Source organism: Sus scrofa, chromosome 1 (assembly GCF_000003025.6).
Source record: "Sus scrofa isolate TJ Tabasco breed Duroc chromosome 1, Sscrofa11.1, whole genome shotgun sequence".
Lineage (NCBI taxonomy): Eukaryota > Metazoa > Chordata > Mammalia > Artiodactyla > Suidae > Sus > Sus scrofa.
Genome location: NC_010443.5, coordinates 246,697,961 through 246,723,690, shown reverse-complemented (window position 1 = coordinate 246,723,690; position 25,730 = coordinate 246,697,961). Strand labels below are relative to the sequence as shown.

Below are 25,730 nucleotides of genomic sequence, written 5' to 3'. Positions count from 1 at the left end.
ATGACCTTCAGTCATTTACAAATATATAAAAATATTGATTTTACATAAATGAGGTTATGCTATAAATACTGCTTTATCTCCTTGTGCATTGACTATACTATAGACATTACTCCAAGTCATTAAAGATTCCTTTTTTAATGACTGCCCAGTCCCTTCTGTAACATTTCATTAGACATTTAAAACTATATACCATTAGTGGATACACACTACTATATACAAAATAAATACGGACCTATGGTATAGCACAGGGAACTATATTCAATATCATATATATATATATATAAAACTGAATCACTTTGTTGTATATTTAAAACACTATAAATCAATTTTACTTCAATAAAAAAATTTTTAAACTACTAAGATGAAAAAAAATAAGAAGTATGTACCTTTCTTGATTTCCTCTTTGCAGGGCTGACAGAAAACTCGGAGTTTGATCTTATGCCCCGAATCTCCTTTTCTCAATTTTCACATGCCTATTTTTTTTTAAATTTAAATTTCTATGTTAAAATTCTTTTGGTTATAAGCTGTGAGAATCCCTTCTGGCAGACAGAAGGAGTAGACCAAACACAAACCCTTAATAACCTGTCTTGAAGTGTGAGGTTAGAGTATGAATTTGGTTGATTGAAAGCCGTTTTGTCTTTCCTTACTGTGACATCTCTAGTCTGACATACCTGGCCAGGATCTTTATAACTACTCAGAGAGCATTAAGTCTTGTAGTGAAATTGCTGATAAGTCCAGGAAATGGTCTAATAGCTTAGCTTTGCATCTTCTGGAATCCTAAATGTAACCTAGGCACACCTTCTAAAGTTATTTTTCTCAGGATTTGGACAGTAAGGGAGACCTACTATCAAATTAAAGGCACGAAGCATTACTTACTTTCATTGCTACTTGCCACGACTAAAAAAAAAAATAATAATGTGAAGAGACCTGGCCTCATGGGTTAGTTCCACAGCACCTGGTCAGAGATCTGAGGCCAAAGGGCCTCTTAGGACGCTAGCTTCTTTCTGAGCTACTTAACACCAGCTGAAGCTTTGAGCGCTATTTGAAGCTGAAATTTCAATCACAACTTATATATTATCCTAGAGTGTATAGGCAGTATGCCTCCTAAAAGAAACCCTCTAGATTTTTCTTTATTTTCTAAAATGTGAGGTTGAAATATAGATCATATTTTCATAGCCAAAGAGAGAGAATAGATTTCTCGGTACCTTTCAAATGTGAGGCTTTTCACTGGCTCTTTAATCACTAGGTGGTCTACAAGGACTTGTATAAATCTGCATCAGAACCACCCCCTAAAAAGAATTACCAGTCCAGATTCATTAACTTTCTTCAGTATTTCAAACACTTGGCATATTTGAGGACTTCTCACAAATCTTCCATAGCAGCTTCTTTGGGGAGGGTGGTACAGATGAACCACTAAGGCTATGATCTGGACATGACTCATATTGTTCAGGGAAAGCCATCTTTATAGCAGCCTCTTGGGAAAAATCCAAAATTACAAAACAAATTGGAGATTTATTGGTACTGTAAAAGGCCTTCCACTTAAGAACTCCTCTTCCTCAGTCCCCAATATCATTTAAAAAAGGATTTGTTTTAAAGATTGATTTTTCCAAATTTTAATGGGGGCAGAACAACTGCCTAAATTATGGCACTCCGCAGTTTCACAACCTCACCAACAGCACAGATCCAGGCTTCAAGTTATGTACAGGGCACTGCATCAAGCACGGCGAGTGCTTTCCATAGTAAACTTTACCTAACAGGTTTTCCCATTCTGCCTGAGGACTGAATTCAGCTGCAACCTTAGCATTTACAGAGTGACTCAGACTCCAGCAAGGAAGCCTGGCCAGTCAGTGGATGAACTTTGTACTTTGGAAATTAGATTTTCTTTAGTACATTTATGATTCATGCTTCAAGGATCCTAGAACATGCTGAGAGATGCTGGAAAGAAAAAACTGGGAAATTCTAGGGCACCCTTGCTGCAGCATACTGACCCAGTTGGAAAACAAGATGCTGCCCGTGATCGCTTTCTATTGCAGAGCAGCAGAATATGCCACCCCAAAGTATAACTGCAGGAATTTAGGATGTGCCACCTCAAAAAAACAAAAACAAAAACAAAAACAAACAACCCTCCCAGACCCCCGCCACCGCTTTATTACATTGATTATTTTCAACTGTAGGCACTTGAAAAACGGCAAAGGCAGGGTGAGATATTCTCTGAACACTCCTTATCTCCCTAGACAAATCCTGAAAAAGAACAAAAATGTCATAAATCTCCTCAGAAGTGTCATTAACCAAGGGAGATTGACTCTTATCACAGGAAAAGAGACTAGAAACTAACACCACACCCAGACACACTTTGTCACAAACTATCATGCTGCCCATCGATTCTTCTAAGGACCCATTTATCTTTTCTAAAAATCATTTGCTCTCCCCTAAGAGGCCTCCATCCTCTTTCCCCTTTCCCTATTAAGATGTCATTTACGTTTGAATTCTAAGCCACCTAAAGGATCATTTTCCCCTGCGTATCTCCCACAGATACATGAGCTATACATGTTAATAAGCATCTGTGTTTTCCACTAGTTAACCTTCTATTACAGAGTCACAGCTAAGAACTCAGAAGGGTTGGGTGTAGGGGCAGGGGAGAACGACAATTCTTTTTCCTCCCCTACACTATTCAACACCACCCTGGGCATGGGAAAGTGTTACAACACAGTAGACAGTGACATTCTTTCCTATAAAATTTTATTTATTACATAAAAAATTCTATACATTTGTTAGACTAAAATACAATTTTCATTATAATTCTGGCAACTGAGTCAGTACACAGAAAACTTAGCATTAGATCAGCACTTTTTTTTTCTAGTTCATATTTCTGCACAAGGAAAACATTTCAAAGCTCCATTTCATATAGGCTCATTGTACTCTGACGTCGGATGGAATTCCATCCAATTCAGAGCTCTTGGAAGTTAATTTCCCAGCAAGACTTGATAACTCCAGAAAGTTAATTGCTTAATACACATATTTTTAAAGTCCTCTGAGAGTATAACACTCTGTAAAGTCTGTACTGTGTCAATAATGACAGTCACAAATACTACATACAGGGCTACGACCGTGTCTGTGGGGCATGTTCAAGCACCTACATGTTTGTTTCCCCACCTGAACACAGTGTAGTGATACTGTAACAAGGAAAAACTGAAAAATCATGCTAAGATAGAAGATCCCGAAGCAGGGAATTCATGGAAGGCTCAACTGTGATCCTACAGTTCGTAATGGACAAAGACAGGGACCAGTATAAAATTCATTTTGACACTATGAAATAGGATGCAAATGGCAAAACAAAACAAAAACAAAGACAAAAAAGGCATCAGATTGAGAAATATGCGGCACCACAACATACTTCTCATGCCGGATTATACAGCAGTGAGAAGTTGAAACACATTGATGGGTTTTTCTCTTTCTATCACCCCGTACACTGGGCTGGATCTGACCTTGGATGTAAGGCTCAGAGCCTGAGAGATGAATAGCAGGTCCCTTCGCATTGACTGACCTTTGAAACTTGGCTGCTTTATTCTAGGAGCCTATTCTGAACTTAGTTCAGAAAGGCTGTGCCAAAAAATAAAGTTGGACCTTTGGTCTTCAGAAGATATGCTCTTGTCTTTGGTTGTTTTCCCAGAGCCCCTGTCATTTTGCTAGGTGCCCTCCACACTTTTCTCCCCCCTTCTTGTTGTAACAAATCAAATCAGCTAACAACCCACTGAACTTCCTCCACTGGGTACAAGACCTATTAGAATCTGATCTATTGCATTCAATGGTCAAGAATGTTCTGAGACAGTATAGCTGAAATGTTATGGAGCCCCCAGTACCCTTTTCTAGGATGGAAGAAATCACGAGAACCTCAAAAGCAACATAATCTAATAGCACTAAGGCAACAGAATAGAAGAAAAGTAGCTTCCCTGCTGTGATATTTGGAAACCCAAACTAGCCAAAACCAGAGAGCCAAAAAGAAGTTCTGAGAACATATTACTAGAACCCAGAGGATGCAAGAAATTTACTCAATAGTCTCTGTCTCAAATCATCAGTCCCAAGGCTGTCCTATTATTGTTTCAGCCTGGTGAATTACCTAATACAATTTTTTGAAAAAAAAAAAAAAATCCCGACCTAAATGATCACTGTGGTAACTGAAGGAAGTGATCACATTTTCTGGGGGGGGCAGGATGGTCCTCAGGATGCTGGCAGGAAGTTCATTCCAGTCCTGGGCCCATTTATTTCTCAAGACTTCCTCTCAATGCTTACTTTACTCACGCAGAATGATTTAACACATATTCCTCAAAAAATAACTAATTCCAAATAATTTCCCAGCTGATGGGGTGGTTGGATCAGATTCATGTGTCAAAGGCAGTACATTCCCTTGAGGGCATACACTTTTATAACAAAAAACATTATCACAGGTAGATACTCACACTTACAACACTGTAAGTCAACTATACTCCCCCCCCCAATTTTTTTTTTTTTAATGTAGATACTTACACTGGATTTACTCTTTCCCACCAAATATGGGAACCTCCCCCTGTGGTCTCTCCCTTTGCCATTGTGGAAGGTTCAATCAGGCTTTTCTGGGGGCGTGGGGTGGGGAAGGGAGCTGATTTTTCTTTCTACTTTCTTCACCAGCCAAATATGGCATCTCTACTGCTTTCTTCAGCTTGAAAATGTAGGTAATCATTTGATGCCTGATTATAAGTCATGGCCCACTGGAATCAAACCTTAAAACAACTTCAAATTCTTTGAGAATGTTTGCCTACTTTTTCAAGGGCCCAGAGGACCCTCCGTATAGTTGCAGCACCCTTACCTAATAGTAAGGTATAAATGTGAAGAAATCCACATGCTCCCTATAGAAGGAAGGTGAGGTGAATGTGGGAAGAGGATGCACAGTCACACTGGCAGTGGTCCAAGGCTGCTCTGATGGTAACTGGAAAACACTCAAAACAACAAGAAACACCTGCCTGATTTATGCAGGGAGAACAACTTTTGAATCCCACCCTCACCCCCAGCATCTGCTCCTTCAACTTTCCACTCAGTTTTTGTCAACTATGGACTAAACTGAATTTGCTAATTTGCCATCATCTTGAAATGTTCCTGGTCATGCTGACTGATAAATTTTTAGATGGTAACCTACTGATGACACTATGCCACAGACATCATTACCTGAGTGACAGTAATAAAGGATCAAGTGTTTTTGATAGATGGATAATTACAGGGATTCCCTATTCATTTCTTCTTGGATTTTCTTGTTCCTTGTAAATAATTTGGTGCCTTGACAAAAATGTATCCCTGGACACACACATCCTCACACCTCCAAGGAAAGAAATGTTATCGTCTTGAAGATTCAGTGTTGACTGTCCTGTTTTTCATTCAGATTACTGTGGTTTCCTCTTCTTCTTCTTTTTTTTTTTAGTCTTTTTGCCTTTTCTGGGGCCACTCTCAGGGCACATGGAGGTTCCCAGGCTAGGGGTCTAATCGGACTTGCAGCCGTCAGCCTACACCACAGCCACAGCAACATGGGATCCGAGCCGCATCTGTGACTTACACACCACAGCTCATGGCAACGCTGGATCCCTAACCCACTGAGCAAGGCCAGGGATCGAACCCGCAACCTCATGGTTTCTAGTCGGATTCGTTAACCACTGAGCCATGATGGGAACTCCAGATTACTGTGGTTTCTATTTTCCAAGCTGGTACTAAATTGAAGTTGTCAAGTTTTGAAAAATGATTCTAGGTCTAAAGTTGGCAAGTATGATCTGAAAAGTATCTTCAATGGAGGCCTAAGCATGACTTCATTTCCAAATACACTATCAAACCAAATTTAGAGCAGCCTGAGTGGTGATCATTAGGCCCCATGGGGGATGGGGTTGGAGGCTGGCAGTCCAAGGGCCTTGAAATTCTACTGTTATTTTAAATTTTCATAGATAGGTTATGTGGTATAGAGAGAAAGATAGTTCACTGCTTTCATTAGTTTCTCAAATGGGCCCTTGTTGCCCTTAAAAGATTAAGAACCTGCTTTTGAATATCAAATATTAAATTCAGGTTTTAGCAAATAAAAGTTCAAGATTCCTAAAACATTTGGAAATTAGGACATTTTCATGCTCAGCTAGATCTTGACTAGACCATAGGTAACCTAAAAGTTTTATTATTCTGAATTTCCTGGTCTATGATGTTTAGTCCAGGTCTAGATTTCCTCAGAAAATCACTTAGGTTGTAAGACTGAGTATCAAAACAGAATAAAATAGCTTAATATTTGGGTCCCTACCAATTTCATGTCTTGCACAAGTTTATTAATGAATTCCTTTAGAAAATATCAAACTTAAATCCTGCTCACTTAATTTAGAAAAGTGAGAGCTGTTCATGTTGATATTGAAATGAAAAGCATCATTTGTCTTTTTTTACACATATAAAAATCAAGAAGATGAAGAGTATTTCCATAGAAAAGAAAGGTTTTCTACAGGAATTCTCAAGTTTAAAAAACCTAGCATTGATGTTTTTATAAGAAAGATATTTTCAAAGATTTAAAACTTGGATTAAAGTTTCGCTCAAGTTAAAACTTGGAGAATAAGAATTTGGCTCAAATTTATGAAATGTGAATGGGGGAAAGGGCGCTATTCAAAAATTTTAGGTGTATACAACATGTTTGATTTTTAATTTTGTTTTTCGTAAGTTTGCTAGTTTTATATTTTCTCTTGGCACATTCAAGGGCCCAGCTTTTTCACAGTTTGGGCTATGTGCCATTAAAAAGATGAGCTAATTCTGAAAGTAGCCACTGTATATGAAGACTGCGTATTTTTCAAATGGACCAACATGTACTACTTAGTACATAAAGATGCATGAATATGTATTTAAAGCAAAAGTCATTCTACATTGTGAATATACAATACAAAAGTCACTCTATATTGTGAATACACAAAGCTCTGCTTTATGCATTTACTTATGAACCCACAATTTTCCCGTATATATTCACAGACCACATCTAACAACTCTGGGCAAGCCATTATAGTGCACTTTTATCTATCAGATGAAACACATGAAAAGAATACAGAAATCAACTGTGTCAGGTGCACTGATAAGCCTCCAGACTCTGAGGATTTTTTTTTTTTTTTTTAAGTAGTGGTCAAAAAGCAGCACAGAACTTATTGAAAGGAAAGCGTACAAAGACCTTTCTGAAAGAAACATCTCAGAAACTATGTTAAGGCTACTGGAAACTCCAAAAATTCAACTGAGGTTACTGATCAAAAATAAAATAGGAAATTCCTTTATGGTGCAGCGAAATAAGGATCCTACATAGCCACAGCTATGGCATAGGTCACAAGTATGGCGCAGGTTCAATCCCTGGCCTGGGAAACTTCCACATGCTGCAGGTGCAGCCTAAATAAATAAATAAATAAAACAAAATGTTCAGGTTATCATAACTGGCAGGTCTAGTTTTGGAACTGACCCCAGAATTCTACTTTGAAAGCCGGGGGACCTCTTGAGATGGCCTTTATTAGCTAAAAGTGGTGCATGGTGGAAATAGTTGGGGTCTTGGGTGCACTAATATGGCTTCGCTTATATCGGGGGTCTGTCATTTCCACAGCTATTTCAAGGAAGAGGGTGGGAGGAGCACTATTCTGGTTTCAAGCAGCTCAAGACCGTGATAATGGAAGGAGTTATCTCTGCACTACTTCCTACCAGGATGAAATCTTGAAGCTGAACCGGGAAGACAAGGGGGCCCTTAGCAGACCCCCAGGTCAGTGGTATTGGGCTGAATGCCCTTTACTGAAAAAAAGAATAAACAAGAGTAAGGAAGCATCTCTACAAAGGAAAAACTTATTTCTGGCATACCATTTAAATAGACTCAGTGAGTATCCCCCTCCTTAACCACTGTGGAAGAAGTTTAGGGACCAACGTATAGTTAAGATACTTAAATTACAGTAACTTAGGAATTAATTATGCTATAGGATAGGATAAAACCCTTAAACATTAAACACTGCATTAAATGGTTTAAAGGAAAAACTTGCCTTGAGCTGTGCTCATCTGTGCAAGGATTATACAATCTCAGCGCTCTAGCTAAATTCCTAATGTTTACCTAACACACTGGCGAGCCGCCCATAGAAGATGGGTCTCTTGGATTTATACTGAAATAGAACCTTTTGCCTTCCATATCACACACGGCAGAGCTTACTCTTGTGGCAGGAACCTAGAAAGTCTAAATCGGGCAACAGAGCTTGAATTTTCTTGTGGCAACCACCATCAGATCCTCTGCTCACTGTGATCATCATGTACCGTAGAGGGCGCTTACTGTAACTCTGGAGACAGGAGTTCTGAACACAGTTTTGAAGATCCACCACAGAAAAAAACAAAAACCACAACACAGAGTCAATGGTTTATAAAAGTATTCAGGTAACCTCATTTCACAGATAATTTCTGTTCTTCATCTAGTCTTCTCACTTGGGCAGAGATGGAGGCAGTGAGCGAAGAGCAATAAGGCAGCCCAGAGCTAGCTGACGAATGACTCGCGATGAATGAAAGTGGCAGCAAGACCAGCCGAACATAACCTCAAAAACATTCGAATATTGCTGAAAGGCCTCTGTGAGCCTCTCTAAGATGAATCAAGGAATGAAGCTCATGAAAGAGTGATATTCCATAAACCAAATATCTCTCTGTGTGTGCCTGTGTGATATATATGCACATCTGCATATAGCCACCTCCACGGCACACACATTTACTTAGCGGAAACAGCTGGCAATTAATTTGGAACTCAGATGACATGGTTACACATAGACCAACATTTCTAAACACAATGTTAGTAAAACAAAATTTATTTGTAAAACAGGACCTGTTATATAAAATGGCACACAATCAAGTTATACAAAAATACAAAATTTCTTTCGGATTACAGTTCTAGTTGCAAATGATAATTAGAAAGCATTCCTGGTGGTTTCCAAATAGCTGAGATTGCGAGCATATGGAACAGGGAGCGGCAAGAGTCCGTGGTGCTGGGATGTCCAAGTGAGTAGAACCTAATTTCCAAATTCAAGACTTCCATCAGGTCACTTTGGAGGGATACCTCCCAAAAGAACTAGCTCCCGGAATGTCTTCTCTTTTGATACCCATCTTCCAGACTTTTGCCAACCCTAAATTTAGTTCCCAATGTCTCTTGGGATGTCCAAAATCTGTGTGGCTATGAAATCAAAGGTATTCTGAATTTTCTTACATGATTTGCTCTCTCACCTATTTGGACAATTGTTAGTTAACATAATTATATTTATGCCATCTCAAACGATTTAAAAGTGATACTGTTTAGAACATCAGATGTTAGATGTTAACTTCTGGAGAATTATTGTTTCAAAACAGCTACTCTTACAATGTTGTTTTCTGAGATCTTGCCAAGACATGAGCTCTTATTTATTTCTTAAAAAAAAAAAAAATCCAGACTCTTATTGCAAATATTCTGAAAAATCAGAAATATTACATGAGCTTTGAAAAGAAACCGAGGCATTTAGCAAATTTTAGCCTAGCTAAAGAACACGGATACTTAAAAAAAAATACAATTTACCTTTTGCAGCAATTTAAAGGTCCAACCCTTTGAAAGGAAGCACATTAGCAAACAGCTGCTTATTAAGCCCTAGTGACATTAACTGTATGCATTTCCATAATGCCGGTCTAATTCACTGTCTAATTCTGGTAGGAGGCAATGCTTTCTTTCAAAAGATTGTCCTTCCATGGAATGATAAAATGCTGAGGCTTTTTTTTTTTTTTTTTTTTTTTTTGTACAGAGCCTGTATTTAGTGCAATAAGTTTAAAAAATCTGCTCTGAAATATTTACTTTACATTAACAAAAATAGCTTTTTTTAAAAAAATTGTAACAAAAAGGAGTTATCGCATAAACAGATCATGAATTATTCTTAGCAAATTACACTTTTTTTTTTCTTAAAGCATTCACCATTACAATAAGCAGAACAATGGAATATTAGCCATTCATATCTGGTAAGCTTCAGGAATTAAAAAACCCCCCAAAACCCAAAACCCAGCCCTAAAGACAAAGAACGTTCAACACTTGAGGATTGAAACACTAACCAATTCTTCAGTTAAACACTGTAGGATTTTGGATACGAAATGAATTGCCAAGGAGAGGAGCACCTGCCAGTATGTTTTCAGATTTTATAGCAAGCGTTTGAATAAAATGGCCATGTAGCCCTAAGCCACTGAAGTTCCTATGAAGCAGAAGCCCAAGCACCGGAATTTTCAATGCTGTGTGTTCCATGTTTCTCTCCCTTTTTACTTCCTCCCAGCATTACTTAGTCTACAAACCAATACACAGAAACTTAAAGGCTAAACTCGCTGGGTGCCCCAGCCTCCTTTCAAATCAGGCACACAAATGTGTGAAGGATGCTACTAACATCAAAAATGAAAGAAAGACAAAATATAAGAAAAAAGTTTGCATAAGAAAGATTATCTACCCTTTTCTTTTTTACCTACTTTCTTATAGAAGCATTAGGGTAAACTACAAATACCTGAGGAGTTGGTTACTTTTTAATGTTGGCTGACAGATGCATGAGCTATTATGAAAATTCCCACATTGGGTCCACTTGTATGTTTTTAAAAGGAAAATGACATGGCTTCTTTGATTGGGGAAAACTGACTGGAGTAATTCCTTATTTCCCTGAAAGCATATGCCTAGTCTCATCCCGCTAGGACTTATGCCTCAGTAAAATAAGGTCTTGATTTTATGCACACATCAGGGAAATCACCCCTGAATAAACTTTAGACAGAGATTTCGGTACAATAATTTTACCTAATTTAAATAACTAAAGTTAAAATCTCCTCTAAGTTATTAAAAATGTTAATCATATATGAATTTAACATTTCCATTAAGACAATTACAATTGAAAACATTAAATGACGGCAGTTGCCTTGTAAAAGCCACCCGTATGAAAGGAGTACATGTTTGACAAAAATAAGCATAAAAAAGGTATTAAATCCCTGTTCCTTTTCTCTGATTTTGGCTGATTATGTGTGTGTGTGTATATACATATACATATATATACACACATACATATACATATATACACACACCCACACACACAAATACATAGTTATGTGTATATATTGTTTTGGAATGTCAATGGGTTCCATAACGGTCGGCTAGGTTCAAGCAGAACTTGCTCCCGAAGCCTAGAAAACAAAGTCATACAGAGTATCATCTTAGACAATTTCCATTAAAAGGAAGATCATGAATGATGTTACAAATACACAGATAGTCACAAACAGAAATGAAGCAAAATGGATTGAGACTCTTTCTCCCCAAACCTGTATTCCTGGGGCTGAAATTCCCGTGACTGTTCAAAGTCACACTTTCTTCTGGGTTATCTTTGAGATATGCTGAGAATATGTCTCTAGTGTATGTTGCTATAGTGCCCAGGTTTTTCCTTCCTTTTCTCTGTAAGTTTTTCCTGTATGACAGCAGCCTGATGGCCAGAATGTCTCTTTCTTAAACCTTTACATCACCGTGGGTAAATTTTTCTCAAATAGCTTTGAGATGTACAGAAAGACCTCACAAATCTTCAAAGTTTCCTTAACTAGTGAGGCTCTCTCAAAAAATGTCTAAAAGGGAAACTGGAAGTAACTATATTTAGTTCAATGATCCCTTGTCAAAGGAAAATTTTAAAACCTTAGTTTTCTGAAGGTGATTTTACAGGCTAAAAATAAACCCTGTATTAAAATATCCCATTAAGGAGAAAGACTGAACTTAAAATAGCAGTGTTTCTACAGACACAGCCAAATAGTTACAATGCTCTGCTAACAGAACTCTCTTCTAAGGGAATAACAGGTAAATCAAACCAAGCAAATACAAATAATTTTAAATTCTACCAACCCCCAAACTTCAGGAGGGAATTTCTTAGGGACATATACAAGAAGGTGACAGCAGTAGAGGTCAACTCTTATCATGCATATTGAGAAAGAGAGATAAGAATGAGAGTAATGGAGGGCTTAAAAAGTTTAACTACCCTGTGAGGAACATTTCACACTTTGCTCATGGAGCGTTTCTGAACCACTTAAAACATCATTCTTAGAGACCAAATGCTAGGAAGGTTCAAAGCACCAGAAGAACAATGCACAAAAGAGATGTATTTTGGGAGACAGCAGAGGGCTTTGCCATTAATCCGTAAGCAATGAACTGGTGAACAACATAAAATAAAAGCAAAAGTGGAATAAAGATTATAATGCATTATTTGAGTTAAAGGGACGTTAATTTAAAACTAAAAGTAATATGGGGGGAACACTTTCTACATTTTTGGCCTCTGGTAGCATGGCACAATAACCTAGGCAATTCTCATAGTATTAATACCTGTGAATTAGGGTTTTAGGTAAGAGAAAGTATATTTGTATTTTGGTTTACCAGAATTCAGCTATCTTTCCTTTAAGAATAATACAGAAATAGATGGCCATTCATGATCAAAGTAGCTAGTTCTAAACCTTCCAAAATTTCTCCCTGCCTTTAAATGCTTATTACTGAAAAAGGGATTTCATAGAAACTACAATCACTGAAAAGACAGAAAAGGGGGGAAAGGATGGTTTACATTTTAAGGCTTTACGTCTTTTAAAGTTTTAGGTTTAGAACCTTATGTTCTGAACAATTGAGAAAACAAAGCATTGACAAAAAGAAAGCTTTCCTCCTTTTTCCAGACCACTTCTGTTTTGGCAGAATCTTCACTATCATGCCCTCGGCCTCTGAGAAGTAAGAGGGATGCAGAAAGAAGGGGGAGGAGATGAGGAACCTGACTGGAGAGTCTGGGGATCAGTGCCCCTTTCCCACTCAATCCAGTTCTGGCTGATGCACACTTAAAACTAAGAGTTACATGGCCGTTCTATATCCTTTCACCTATGATTAGAGTGACCTGTGCCCTGGGAATAGAAACAATGACATCTGGATTTTATCATCATCAATGCTATTAAGAGTTAATACCAAAATAGGCACTGGATGGGGTTACAGGGAAGAGTTTATATCTAAACATTTGGTTGGGGCTCTAATGTAAGCTGAATATACAATTATTTTGCATATGCATAAGTGTGCCCTACCCCTTGCCAATTGAACCCATTTCCTTTATTCTTAAACACTTAAATGGGCTTGTTTTATACTCTATCTTTCTAAAGTTGGAATTTTATAAATCAAACCATTTATTAATGTATAAAGAAGAAAAGAGAGTCCTCACCTCACCTTTTTTTGGACATGATACGCAATTAGAAGTGACATTTTAAATTAACTATTTAAGGATGTAAGCAATTATATAACATTTTGAAATAAACATGCTATTTAAGAACAATACATTTATAACATAGCAGTAATTAGACGAATATAACTAAAGACATCTGTTGTTACACAGCAGTAAGACTATCTATAGAAAAAGCTACTCAGGATTCTCTTAACACTGATTAACTTTAAGTTTCTTTCTCAAATGAAAGTAGAGTGATTTATATATATCACTGACCAGAGACGGTTTATCTTTCTCACAATTAAGCAGAGGCTGGAGAAGACCAGATGGTCTTATTGAGTGGGAATGTGGGTGTTGATGGAAATAGCCTTGTTTGCTACAGAAAAATAGCTTAAGAAACAAAAGTACAATCCAGGCAACAGAAGAAAGTCAGCAAAGGGGGAAAGACAGCCACATAAACAAATCAATATTTAAAAAAGAGGGAATGTGAATTTCAGTAAGTTGAAAGGAATTGCTATCATCACTTCTTAAAATGACAAGTATCAAACTGTCAGTTCAAGTGCACAACCAAATGCTCAGTCCATGAAAACTAAACACTGACAGTTAAAAAGGAAAAAATAGAAACAGCTTTACCTCAGGGACAAAAATATCCCCTACCCCGCCATGAACACTGTTCCTTTCAGCTTACTTTTACAGAAGGTGGTCTCAGCTGTGACAAGAATTCTGCCATCCAAGTGATGGGTAAACACACAAACAGAAAGAGCAGCACATCCTGAGTGATACACGTCACAAAAGCTTCTCCTGAAGAAGTGCAGTCAGTGAAGAGAGAGAGAGAGAGGAAGTGAAAGTGAAATTCTTGGAGGGAAGCCACCTCCTCATCTCCACCTACCATCGGTTTTAGCTCTCGGGCATCAGCTACGCCTCCCTTACCAGCTTCTTTCATTGCTTTCCTACTGTTTTCCACAAACTCCTGCAAAGAAGCGACAGAATTACATAAATTCTTGGGTCCTTTCAGGCTTCAGTGGATAGATGATTTCTAAAGAATATTTACATGTTTGGCTCAATAACAGTAAATAGATGGCTTAATAATAAATAATAGTTGGCAACACACATAAGAGCAGCTAAATTTGGAAGGATGGACTGCAACCTGTTGATATAAAATCTTTTTTCCACCATTCCTTGTGACAATTCCATTTAAGCTCAAAGTGACAATGTTAATTTTATCTGAAAGAGAAAGTACCTTTCATTTGTTTTATTTTAAAATAATATTTTCCCACACTTAGAATATTGTTTTATTTGTTGTTTTACTTTTCCATATCAAAGTTAAATGGACATTTAAACATTTTACTCTATAAACCTCCTCTTTAAAATAACCCTGGAGGGAGTTCCTTGGTTGCTCAGTGGGTTAAAGATCCAGCATTGAATCCTGGTTCAATCTCTGGCCTGGAAACTTTCACATGCCATGGGTGCAGCCAAAAATAAGTGAAAATTTAAAAAAATAAAATAAAATAACTCTGGAAGGTAAAAGAAAGCATTGATACTACTGAGCGTAATAAACTGTTTTTACCAAACTATAAATAAGCTACTGTGTAAAAACAAAACAAAAAAAAAAAGTCTATCTGGCCTTGAAATTACTTCATAAAATAGGAAGACATGGAGTAACAATCAGAACCAGTGGTCAGAAGTAGTTAAACATGGAGTTCCCGTCGTAGCGCAGTGGTTAACGAATCCGACTAGGAACCATGAGGTTGCGGGTTCGGTCCCTGCCCTTGCTCAGTGGGTTAACGATCCGGCGTTGCCGTGAGCTGTGGTGTAGGTTGCAGACGCGGCTCGGATCCCGCGTTGCTGTGGCTCTGGCGTAGGCTGGTGGCTACAGCTCTGATTCAACCCCTAGCCTGGGAACCTCCATATGCCGTGGGAGCGGCCCAAGAAATAGCAGCAACAACAACAACAACAACAAAGACAAAAAAGACAAAAAAAAAAAAAAAAGTAGTTAAACAGGATGATACCCTGAAGGAAACATTTCTATCCTGTCAAAATTAATGGAGCACTTCCCCATTCAATATCCTCATCATTCTTATAGAGAAAACTAAAATAAGAAAAACTGTATTTTTTACTCTGCTTTTCATCAATGGTTGAAAAAACAAAAACACTCCTTGTCAATGCCTTAATCACAAAAGAGATGCAATACTCATAAGTCAAATTCCATTACAAAAATAACCAGTTAGGGAGTTCCTGTCATGGCTCAGTGGTTAATGAATCCGACTAGGAACCATGAGGTTGCGAGTTCGATCCCTGGCCTTGCTCAGTGGATTAAGGATCCGGCGTTAACCGTGAGCTGTGGTGTAGGTAGGTTGCAGACATGGTTTGGATCCTGAGTTGCTGTGGCTCTGGTGTAGGCTGGAGGCTACTGGCTCCAATTTGACCCCTAGCCTGGGAACCTCCATACACTGCGGGAGTGGCCTAAGAAATGGCAAAAAGACAAAAAAAAAAAAAAAGAAAAGAAAAGAAAAAGAAAGGAAAATAACCAGTGAGGAGTTCCTGTCGTGGCTCAGCAGAAACGAATCTGATTAGTATCCATGAGGACGCAGGTTCGATCCTGGCCTTGCTCAGTGGGTTAAGGATCTGGCGTTGCTGTGGCTGTGGTGTAGGCAGGTGGCTATAGCTCTGATTGGACCCCTAGCCTGGGAACTTCCATATGTTGCAGGTGTTGCCCTAAAAAGGCAAAAGCCAAAAAAAAGAAAATAACCAGTTAGGATTATCATTGAGACATTATGAAAATATCCAAAATTTAGTTGGTGATGTTCTTAGTAAAAAATACAGTAAGTACCAACTAGGTCAGTTAAATCATTTGGAATTTTTGAGATTGAAAAAAAAGCATCTAGATTATTTATTAATATATTTATTTTAGACTTAATAGAATAAAACATGTTCCTGGAAGATGGTTTGTTATTTTAATGGCTAATGTTTAATCTTCACTATTACCCATTCTTAAAACAGGAATATTTCACAGTAAAGTACCATTATTAAAAAGCATCTTTAATTTGGTAGTATTTGACACTGATAGTGGTATTTAAACCATTTTAATATAATTTCTAAATTTTTTAAAAAATTTAATTGAGGTTCTAATATAGGGAAACTGCAGAGGCTACATAACTATGAAGAATCTGAATATAATATCTGTGTAAAGGTTCAGATCTTGATTAATGGAAAACAATACAATCTACCAGTCATGGATCTGATCATTTGTATTCATTACAAAATACCTTCGGAGTCCCCATCATGGAGCAGTGGAAACGAATCCAGCTAGGAACCATGAGGATGCAGGTTCCATCCTCGGCCTCATTCAGTGGGTTAAGGTTCTGGCATTGTTGTGAGCTGTGGTGTAGATCCTGCATTGCTGTGCCTGTGGTGTAGGCCAGGAGCTATAGCTCCGATTAGACCCATAGCCTGGGAACTTCCGTATGCTGCAAGTGCGGCTCTAAAAAGCAAAAAACAAACAAAAAAATGCCTTCAATTTGGCCTGGAATACTTAGGATAATGAGTTTTAACAGAGTTGACAGAAAAAATATTTGGAAAGGTAGTGGATGGAGAAATATGGGTAGGCCCTACAACCTAGGAAATAAGACTTTTTGTCTTTGAGTCCTGATTCAGGAAAAGGTATACAGAATATCAGTGGTCCAATGTTTTCAGTTCAAGGGCTTAAAAAGTCCATTCAAATCCATCTAACTGCAGAGACAGGGAGAGCAATATGGAATAGTGTGAACGCAGGACTGTTAGTGGAACCCTGCACTAGCTAGAAGGATTTGAAATGGCCCCATTATGCCAAGCCTAAACTCATTCCTGAGTGCTACAGGTTTTTTTGGGTCTTTTTGTCTTTTTGCCTTTTCTAGGGGCCGCTTCCGCGGCATATAGAGGTTCCCAGGCTGGGGGTCTAATCGGAGCTGTAGTTGCCAGCCTATACCACAGCCACAGCAATGCCAGATCCAAGCCGCGTCTGCGACCTACACCACAGCTCAAGGCAACGCCGGATCCTTAACCCACTAAGCAAGGCCAGGAACTGAACCCGCAACCTCATGGTTCCTAGTCGGATTTGTCAACCACTGAGCCATGATGGGAACTCCGAGTGCTACAGGTTTAATTCTGAGTTACTCAGCTGCAAATAATGGGAATCAAATAAATATTTATATTAGTATTTTTATTCTTAAAGCAGTAGGGGACATTTGAAGTACTTACCATCAGCACTTTATCCATATAAAATTCTCTGCCTGGGCTTCCATCATTGTATTTTGTATCAATGGCAAAACACAAGAATAATACATCCACTACCATTTCATAAATGGACAGGAAGCAATGAGCGACTAGGAAAGCAAAGAGGCAGACGATGATCAGAGGCAGCACCCATACTGTGTAATCTTGCTGGTAGTTGAGCAGCATTATCCCAGCCAAACCTGTGCTGCAGACTATCAGCACCTGAAGCAGAGAGAACAAAGACCACATGTAATAACCTACTGCAGAAAACCATTATTTCTTCATCATTTGCAGACTTAAAATCCTTTTTACTACTTATAAATGAGGATTACATGAGTCCATTCCACCTAAAATTAGAAAGCACAGTCCATAAATATCCATGCACATACACATAACATAAATAAAATACCATCCTTGTTGACATTAAAAATAATTAAGTTTTCCAAATGTTATATTTATTCCCTAAGACTTCTCTTATTTAGCATCTGTGACAATTTTTAAAATAAATGTATACATAGCTTAGAAAAAAATTATGCACAGTCTTAGCACTCAGAAGAAAATTACTGACATTTCAGGGTATTGCTATGTACCTGTACCTAATTTTTTTCTGAACATTTTTACATATATGAAATAGTATTACATAAACAAATCATTAAAAGCTCTTTATTAATATTTATATTTATAAATGTTTCATAAATATATATTCAGCTACATAATTTCATTTTATGGGCGATTTAAAATTTATTTAACCATTCTCCTTCATTTGGAGACTTACATTGTTTTCAGATATAAATAATGTTGCAACAAACATTTCTAGGAGCTTTTTCTTTGGTTCATATTTTATTTCACATAGAATATGTGATCAGTTTAATATGGTTTGCCACCAAGCGTTGATTTGCACTATTTGTGAAGAAAAGAGGCTGCTAAACAATTCACCCTGTAAGCATAAGAGAAATAGCCATTTGCTCACTGTCAAGAACCACCTGCTCTGATGCTTCATCACCACACATGCAGCACTTTTTTTGTGGTCCTTTTAATACTTTTTATTTCAGCTTTTCAATACCCCTATGAGTGGTTTATGGCAAACATAATCACTCTCATTTTATAGACTAGGAAACATGCTTAGATAGGCTAGCTGACCTGCCCAAGGCCAGAGAATAGAATAAAGAGCAGAATGTCACTCAAAAAATGGTCTTACAATGCCAACTCCAGTACTTTTTCCAGGTAAAAATTCAGGAAATATTTGGATACTAATATAACACGGTAATAGGTTATACTGACTCCTAGACACACCCTCGCCCAACGGTAAAATAATTTCACAGAGCAGCAAAAAGAAACAAGATTTGGGGGAGTTGGGAGTATAGTTTTATTGGCAGAAATACACAATAAGTATTAAAATTTAAAATGTTTAAATAGCTTCTAAGTCTTTATTCTTAACCTTTGAGGACCCTATTGGCCAGTGATTACAGGTCACAAACCACTAAACTAGAGGCGTTAAGGTTTCTTCCAAATCTAATTTACCATTCCATAAAATCATTGGGGCTTCACAGTAATAGAAAATCTGTGATATTGTCTTTCCTTTTTAAAAATCAAGGTTTTGAGGATGTCCCATCTTGGCACAGCGGAAATGAATCTAAGAACAGCGAGGTTGAGGGTTCAATCCCTGGATTTGTGGGTTAAGGATCTGGTGAGCTGTGGTACAGGTCTCAGACGCAGCTGGGATCCTGTGTTGCTGTGGCTGTGGGGCAGGCCAGCAGCTGTAGCTCCAATTGGACCCCTAGCCTGGGAACCTCCATATGCCATGGGTTTGGCTCTAAAAAAGCAAATAAATAAATAAATAGTAAAAATAAAATCAAGGTTTTGAAAATTAAATTTTAAATTTTGAGATAATTATCAATTCATGTACACTTGTAAGGAGTTAATAGAGTAATTCCATGTCCCCCCTACTGAGTTTCCTTCAATGGTAACATCTTGCAAAACTAAAGTACAATATCACAACCCAGATACTGACATCAATAAAGATACAGAACATTTCCATCATCACAAGCATCCTTCACTCTAACTTTTCATAGCTATCTGTTTCCCTTCACCTCCATCACTAACTGGGCAACCACATCTAGTCTCCATTTCTACAACGTTGTCATTTCAAGAATGTTATATAAATGGAATTATACAGTACTTAATCATCTGGGATTGGCATTTTTCACTCAGCATAGTTCCCTCAAAATTTATCCAAGTTGTTGCATGTATTAATAATTTGTTCCTGATACTGCCTTTTAATAATGTTTATGATGATCTGTCTAGTTGAACTACCTGATTAAAAACTGTATGTGACTATTAGCACTTAAGTGCAATGAAAAAAACTCTTCAAAAGATTCATTGTAGTCTATGATCAGAACTATATTTTTGAAAAAAGAAAACTAAAGAATGTAGGAAATCTAGAATTTTTTTTCTTATTTTTATCCTTTTTGGATTTCTCAATTAAGAAAAAATGTTTATCTTTCATGGTTTTAAAAGTCTCTTTTAACAACACTTTAAATATTATATTCTTCAAAATTATATTTTTCTGGAAAGCAACTTGAAAATATATACCAAAAATCCTATTATGTACTCAAACTCATTAACTCCACTACTAGGATTCCGGCCTCAGGAAATAAGTATTAATGTGGGCAAGGATCTGTACACAAAAGTTTCACTGCACATTTTATAATGGTAAAAAATTGAGCAAAGTTCAACTGTAAAAAGAAAAACCCAAGGGCTTTGTTAAGTAAATGATACAACAACTGTATGACCATGTTTAAAACATTTTTAATAAAAAGAGAAATGCTCATAATATAACATGAAGCAAAAAGAGGGATATAAAACTGCTTTTTTCTACCAGATTTTAAATTCTTTTTCCTGGCTAGTATATAACCAGCATCCAGAATAGCCCCTAGCACATTGCTAGTGGATGTTCTATAAATAATTGCTGAATGACTAAAAGGTTGTGTTAAATCTAAAGAAAAAAATTTTGACAGGTCAGTAGGCTGCTGAAAAACTCAAAGCCAATTTTAAAACACTATTTTATTGTGCACATATTTTTTCATTATGAAAGGAATGCATACTTAATTTAGAAAACTTTATCAGATCATGGTAAAGCAGGAGAAAGGGTTTGGAATCACTCATATTTTCAATATCCAAAAACCAATCATTATTAACATTTTGAGATATTAATTTTTTCTTTTTCTTATGCACATTTTAAACAGTTCTGTGCTAGTCTAACAGTTTTACTCAGCCTTTCTCCTTACCATCTTATACACATTATTACCTTATAAACTCTTAACAAAAAAAAATGGTTTAATAGATGAATAATAGTCTGTTGACATTTATTTCCAAGCATTTCTCTATTGTTAGGCAGTAGATTGCTTACATTTTCTCACTATTATAAATAATGATGCATTTTTCTGTATTTAGAATTATCTTTAAGAGTAGTTTACTATCATAAGAATCACTGAATCAAAAGGCTTTAGCGGAAAAAAAATGGTCCAAGGACAAAATTTATGTCAGTTGAGACAATTATAGCACACAGTGATTAAAAACTTAGAAGTCAGACAGATCTGAGTTTGAACTCCAGCTCTGCCACATTCTAGTTTTCTAAATTTGGGCAACCTACTTAGCTCTCTAAACTTTGATTTCCTTTGCTGTGAGATGAATATAACAGTAGTAGTTCACCTTACAGGGGAGGACCAAATATAACACTTTACATAAGGCACTGCCCTCCATGCCTGTTACTCAGCAAGCATCTCAAGAGTTACTAAAATCATCATTGTGATCAAATGCTGCCACTTGGCATAATTTTCTCCCTGTTCTTCATATAGTTTCTTATTTCTCTTTTATTTTAATTGCTCTGGGTACATATGTTTTTAAGTTGTCCCATATCTTTCTTGGGGATAAACTATAAATATGAAAAATAAAAAATCTGAGGCCTTCCTGAGTGAGTCATATAGCACATAAATAATGTAATAATAAGTAACAGGATCAGTTTATCCCCATATCTTTCTTGGGGATAAACTATAAATATGAAAAATAAAAAATCTGAGGCCTTCCTGAGTGAGTCATATAGCACATAAATAATGTAATAATAAGTACTCAGTGCTTAATATGAATGAACTCAATCAATTCTCACTATAAAATATTTCCTTCTGGAGTTCCCGCTGTGGTGCAATGGGACCACATCTTGGGACTGCTGGGATGCAGGTTCCATCCCTGTCCCAGCACACTGGGTTAAGGATCCAGGGCTGCTGCAGCTGTGGCTTAGGTTGAAACTGCAGCTTGGATCTGATCCAAATGCTCTGGATCTGAACTGCAAATGCCCTGGAGGGCCAAAAAAAAAAAAAAAAAAAATTTCCTCGTATTGTAAAAACATGACAATAACAAATCCAGCAGTCATAATGTACATTTAATTATGAATTTTCAAAATAGCTATCTGTACAGTTCCCCCCCTCCCCCAGGGCTGCACCTGCAGCATATGGAAGTTTCTGGGCCAGGGGTTGAATCAGAGCTGCAGCCACCAGCCTACACCACAGCCACATTAACACCCTTGTTAATCTGAGCCTCGCCTGTGACCTACACCACAGCACACAACAATGACTGATCCTTAACCCACTGAGTGGGGCCAGGGATTGAACCTGTGTCCTCATGGATACTAGTTGGGTTCATTACTGCTGAGCCATGACAGGGACTCCCTGTACAGTTTTATAATTTTTTTTAATCTTGGTTTTTATTAATTTTTTAATAATGATTTTTATTTTTTCCATTATAGCTGGTTTACAGTATTCTGTCAATTTTCTACTGTACAGCAGGGTGACCCAGTCACACATACACATATACATTCTTTTTTCTCACACTATCATGCTCCCCCACAAGTGACTAGATAGAGTTCCCATTCTTTTTAGATGACAGTTGCCTGAGAACTTAAAACTATAGAGTGCTAACCAATGCGCCTCTATACCAAATATTTTTTTCCTTTTCAAACACATTTTAAAAGCACTGCAGCTGAAATAACCCAAGTGTTCAATAGTAAGAGAATGTTTAAGAATAGCAGTTGATGGACTACTGGCCATCACAATAACAAATAACCATGAAGATTATCAAAGCAATGCAAAAAATATATATGATATAAATGTAAAGTGAAAAGGGCAGAATGGCCAGATACGTATACTAGGATTGTTATACCAAAGAAATGTAAGCCTATGAAAAAACACTGGCAGGGAATATAAAAATAAATTATTAAGTTATAGTGGTGGTATCTTTTTCTTCACTCAATTTTTCAGAATTTCTGCATATTTATAGTTTGAGATACAGATTTGATGAATCCCAATTATAATATTATCTCATATTTTGCAGATTTTAGTAGTAGAGAATAAATTACCTATACCAGACACTTTTGAGGATGGTTAAGTCTCATTCCCTAACAGCTCTGTTTTAAAGGAGTTTATATACAGTAACAATGACAACTAAGAGTCATCGAGAACCTGCAATGTGTCAAGCACTATCTTAGGTACACTATATGTATTAATCAGTCTCATCCTCACAACTCTAGGGGTCTGGCACTATTATTATCCCAAATCCATAGGTGGGTAAACTGAGGTACAGAGTGGTTGTATAACCTGCCTCAGGTTACACAGCTAATAAGGCTAGGATTTAAATCCAGTCAGGCAGGCTCCAGATGCAGAACCTTAACCACTACACAGACTATTTCTTAAGTCAAAATACATAAGAAGAAACATGGGCAAACTGTTTAACTGCTCCATCCCTCAATTTCTCCATCTGTGACATGAAGATAATAATAGAATTTTCTCTACAAATTTGTTACAGGGATTAAATGAGCACAATCCAAATAAAGTATTTAGAACACTGCCGGACACACAGAGAGGGCTTTATGAGTGCTGGCTTTATATCATGCTACTTCTCGTCTTTTGGTGGGCTGCATATATTTTTTAAATTAAAGAGCAACTATGTTCATATGCAAATATTTACCGTATGTCTCAGATTATACACTTGGTCTTATTACCTTGCCTAGGAATAACATGAAATCCCCCACTGTGTTGATGGCAGCCACTCGCAAAGCATTCTCCACGAGAATGACAAAGGCATCCTTCGCTGAAGTGCAGAAGTTGGTGCTGTTGATAGCTGTGGCTGTGTATGCATTCTGGACAAAAGCAAAAACAATTTTTCATCAGTAAATGTAATCTTGAAGATTTAAACATCGTTAAAGCATAGCTTATAAAAATATTTCACAATTAAATACATGGCTTTGGTGAGGCACAGACTTAGATTAGCACAAGGTTACTATGAGATATTAAAAAGAAAAAGCCCCCTCATACGCTAAACACAGCTTTTCAGTCAAGCTAGTTTGGGGCCTTAAAAATATTGATATTTATTAAAACATACATAAACCTTTCCAACATCCACTAACTTCTTCCCTGTCTTAGTAAATCAAATGTAATTTAACCTTTCATTGATACCTCAGGTTCATCACTGTGAATATCAGTGATGCATTATTACCATTTCAGGATTGATTCAAAAGCTACACACACATATAAAGGCATCAGATTGTTGTGCTGTTTTATGTGGAACACCTACTAACTTCTCCTTGGTGCTTTCACTTTTCATAGTTCTTGCAGGAGACAGATGCCTGTTGTTGATTTTAAACACCACCCTCCTGGGGCAGGACCCCAAGTCCCCTTTGAGAAAACAGTCCTTCTCCATTCCCTTAGGGTCTGAGTGAGGCTGATACCACCTTCAGCTCTGGAGGTGGGTCCTGACTGATGTAAGCCAAACAGCATGTTTTACCCACAACGACTGGTTCAGGGATTGGTACATAAACTAATCAAAGCCAGTGGAAGTAAAAGATGTTCCTTGGGGCTTCTGGAGGAAAAAAGGGAAGTTTCCTTTCTCTTCCATAGGTGATCCTGACAGAGCAGCCTCACATTCTCCTGAACAGCAAGGTGTGAGGCATCAAATTGCCACAGCTGTTTTGCCAATATAATGGGGAAGTACCTGGAGCTGCTGGAGGTCACAGTGTGAAACTGAGAGGGAAACTAACATCAGGGTTGCCAGAGCAGAAAAAAACTAGGTACCTGCACTTGGCAACAATGTCTGCATGATTGGGGAGTAGCCAGATTCTGGACTTCTCCCTTATAGAAGCTAATAAATTGCTAAGAATCTCTCCCCTCTCCTCCCTCCCCCACCCCCTTATCATCTTCTCCTTTTTAGGCCAGACTGGGCTGGCATTCTGCCCCTTGGGCTGGCATTCTGCCCCTTGCAGTACAGCTGACACACTTTTAGGCGATTATACCTGCTTCTGCTGCCCCATGTTTTCTTTGACCCACTACTCACTCTGATGTTTTTCCTTATTTTTTATATTACATTCTAGAAGAGCCCTGGCATTGTCTGGGAAATGTGAATAAGTACTATAACATGAAATATGTTTGAGTCTTAGGAAGGGAAAGTACATGGACTTTGTAACTCGAACTTATGGTCCTGAGAAATTTTTGGTTTAGTGCTGACCTAGGAAATTGTTGGTGAGCTCAGGAGAGAGAGTCTTTAATTTATGAATATTCCAATTGTATGCTTGGTTAGTTATTAGGAACTTGGTATAAAGATGAGGTTCAAGTTATCAAAGATTTAATTTGCCATTATATGATTAAATTCATTGATCAAAAATGCAGAAGACTGTAGGGTCAAGGAGAGAGTACTGTATGAGTAGGTCACTACTTGTGGTTCATAAACCTTTTTCGGTAATAGAGAAGCAGGCAATTATGGTGCTCCTTGAGAAACACAAAGGATTTTAATATATGAGATTCCATCATACAAATTGGTACAACATCACAATATATTACTATATTATGTTTGCAGGTCTTCTTATCTCAAAAGCTAATATATACATTACTTTAAGGAAAGCATGCTATTAAACTGTCCCGGGGCATGCACTTATGCTCACTTATACTGTCATCTGTGGGTGCTTCTATCAGTTAAAAGATAGCAGGCACCGAAGAGTTAACTACCTAACTGCAGTGCTTCATGTTTCTTCATCTTCTACAAAGCTTCTTTTGAAACATTCTGCAGAATGCCTCATGACATCAAAATAAACTATACTTTTGATCTTGGGTAGCAGTAACTCAGGTGAACAATGAAAGAAAAGAACTTTCCAACCTTGATCTATTCTCAAAGAACTCAGATTAGTTCCCAGTTCTCACC

At 37.5% G+C, this 25,730-nt stretch overlaps 1 protein-coding gene across 4 annotated transcripts in view; it reads right to left on the bottom strand.

Annotated features, from left to right (window-relative positions):
• The window catches only part of SLC44A1 (solute carrier family 44 member 1), a 212,067-nt gene that overhangs the window by 36,837 nt on the left and 149,500 nt on the right, over window positions 1-25,730 (bottom strand). The window contains exons 13-17 of one of the 4 annotated variants that reach the window (XR_002337141.1): window positions 23,542-23,679; window positions 17,475-17,711; window positions 14,128-14,208; window positions 11,125-11,199; window positions 2,723-11,046 (exon numbers count right to left, since the gene is read on the bottom strand). Coding sequence is in view for 3 of the 4 variants with exons in the window: in XM_005660312.3 (XP_005660369.1) it covers window positions 13,918-14,208; window positions 17,475-17,711; window positions 23,542-23,679 (666 nt within the window). In the remaining variant the exon portion in view is untranslated. The other 3 variants (XM_003480567.3, XM_021067056.1, XM_005660312.3) reach the window with 3 other exon arrangements.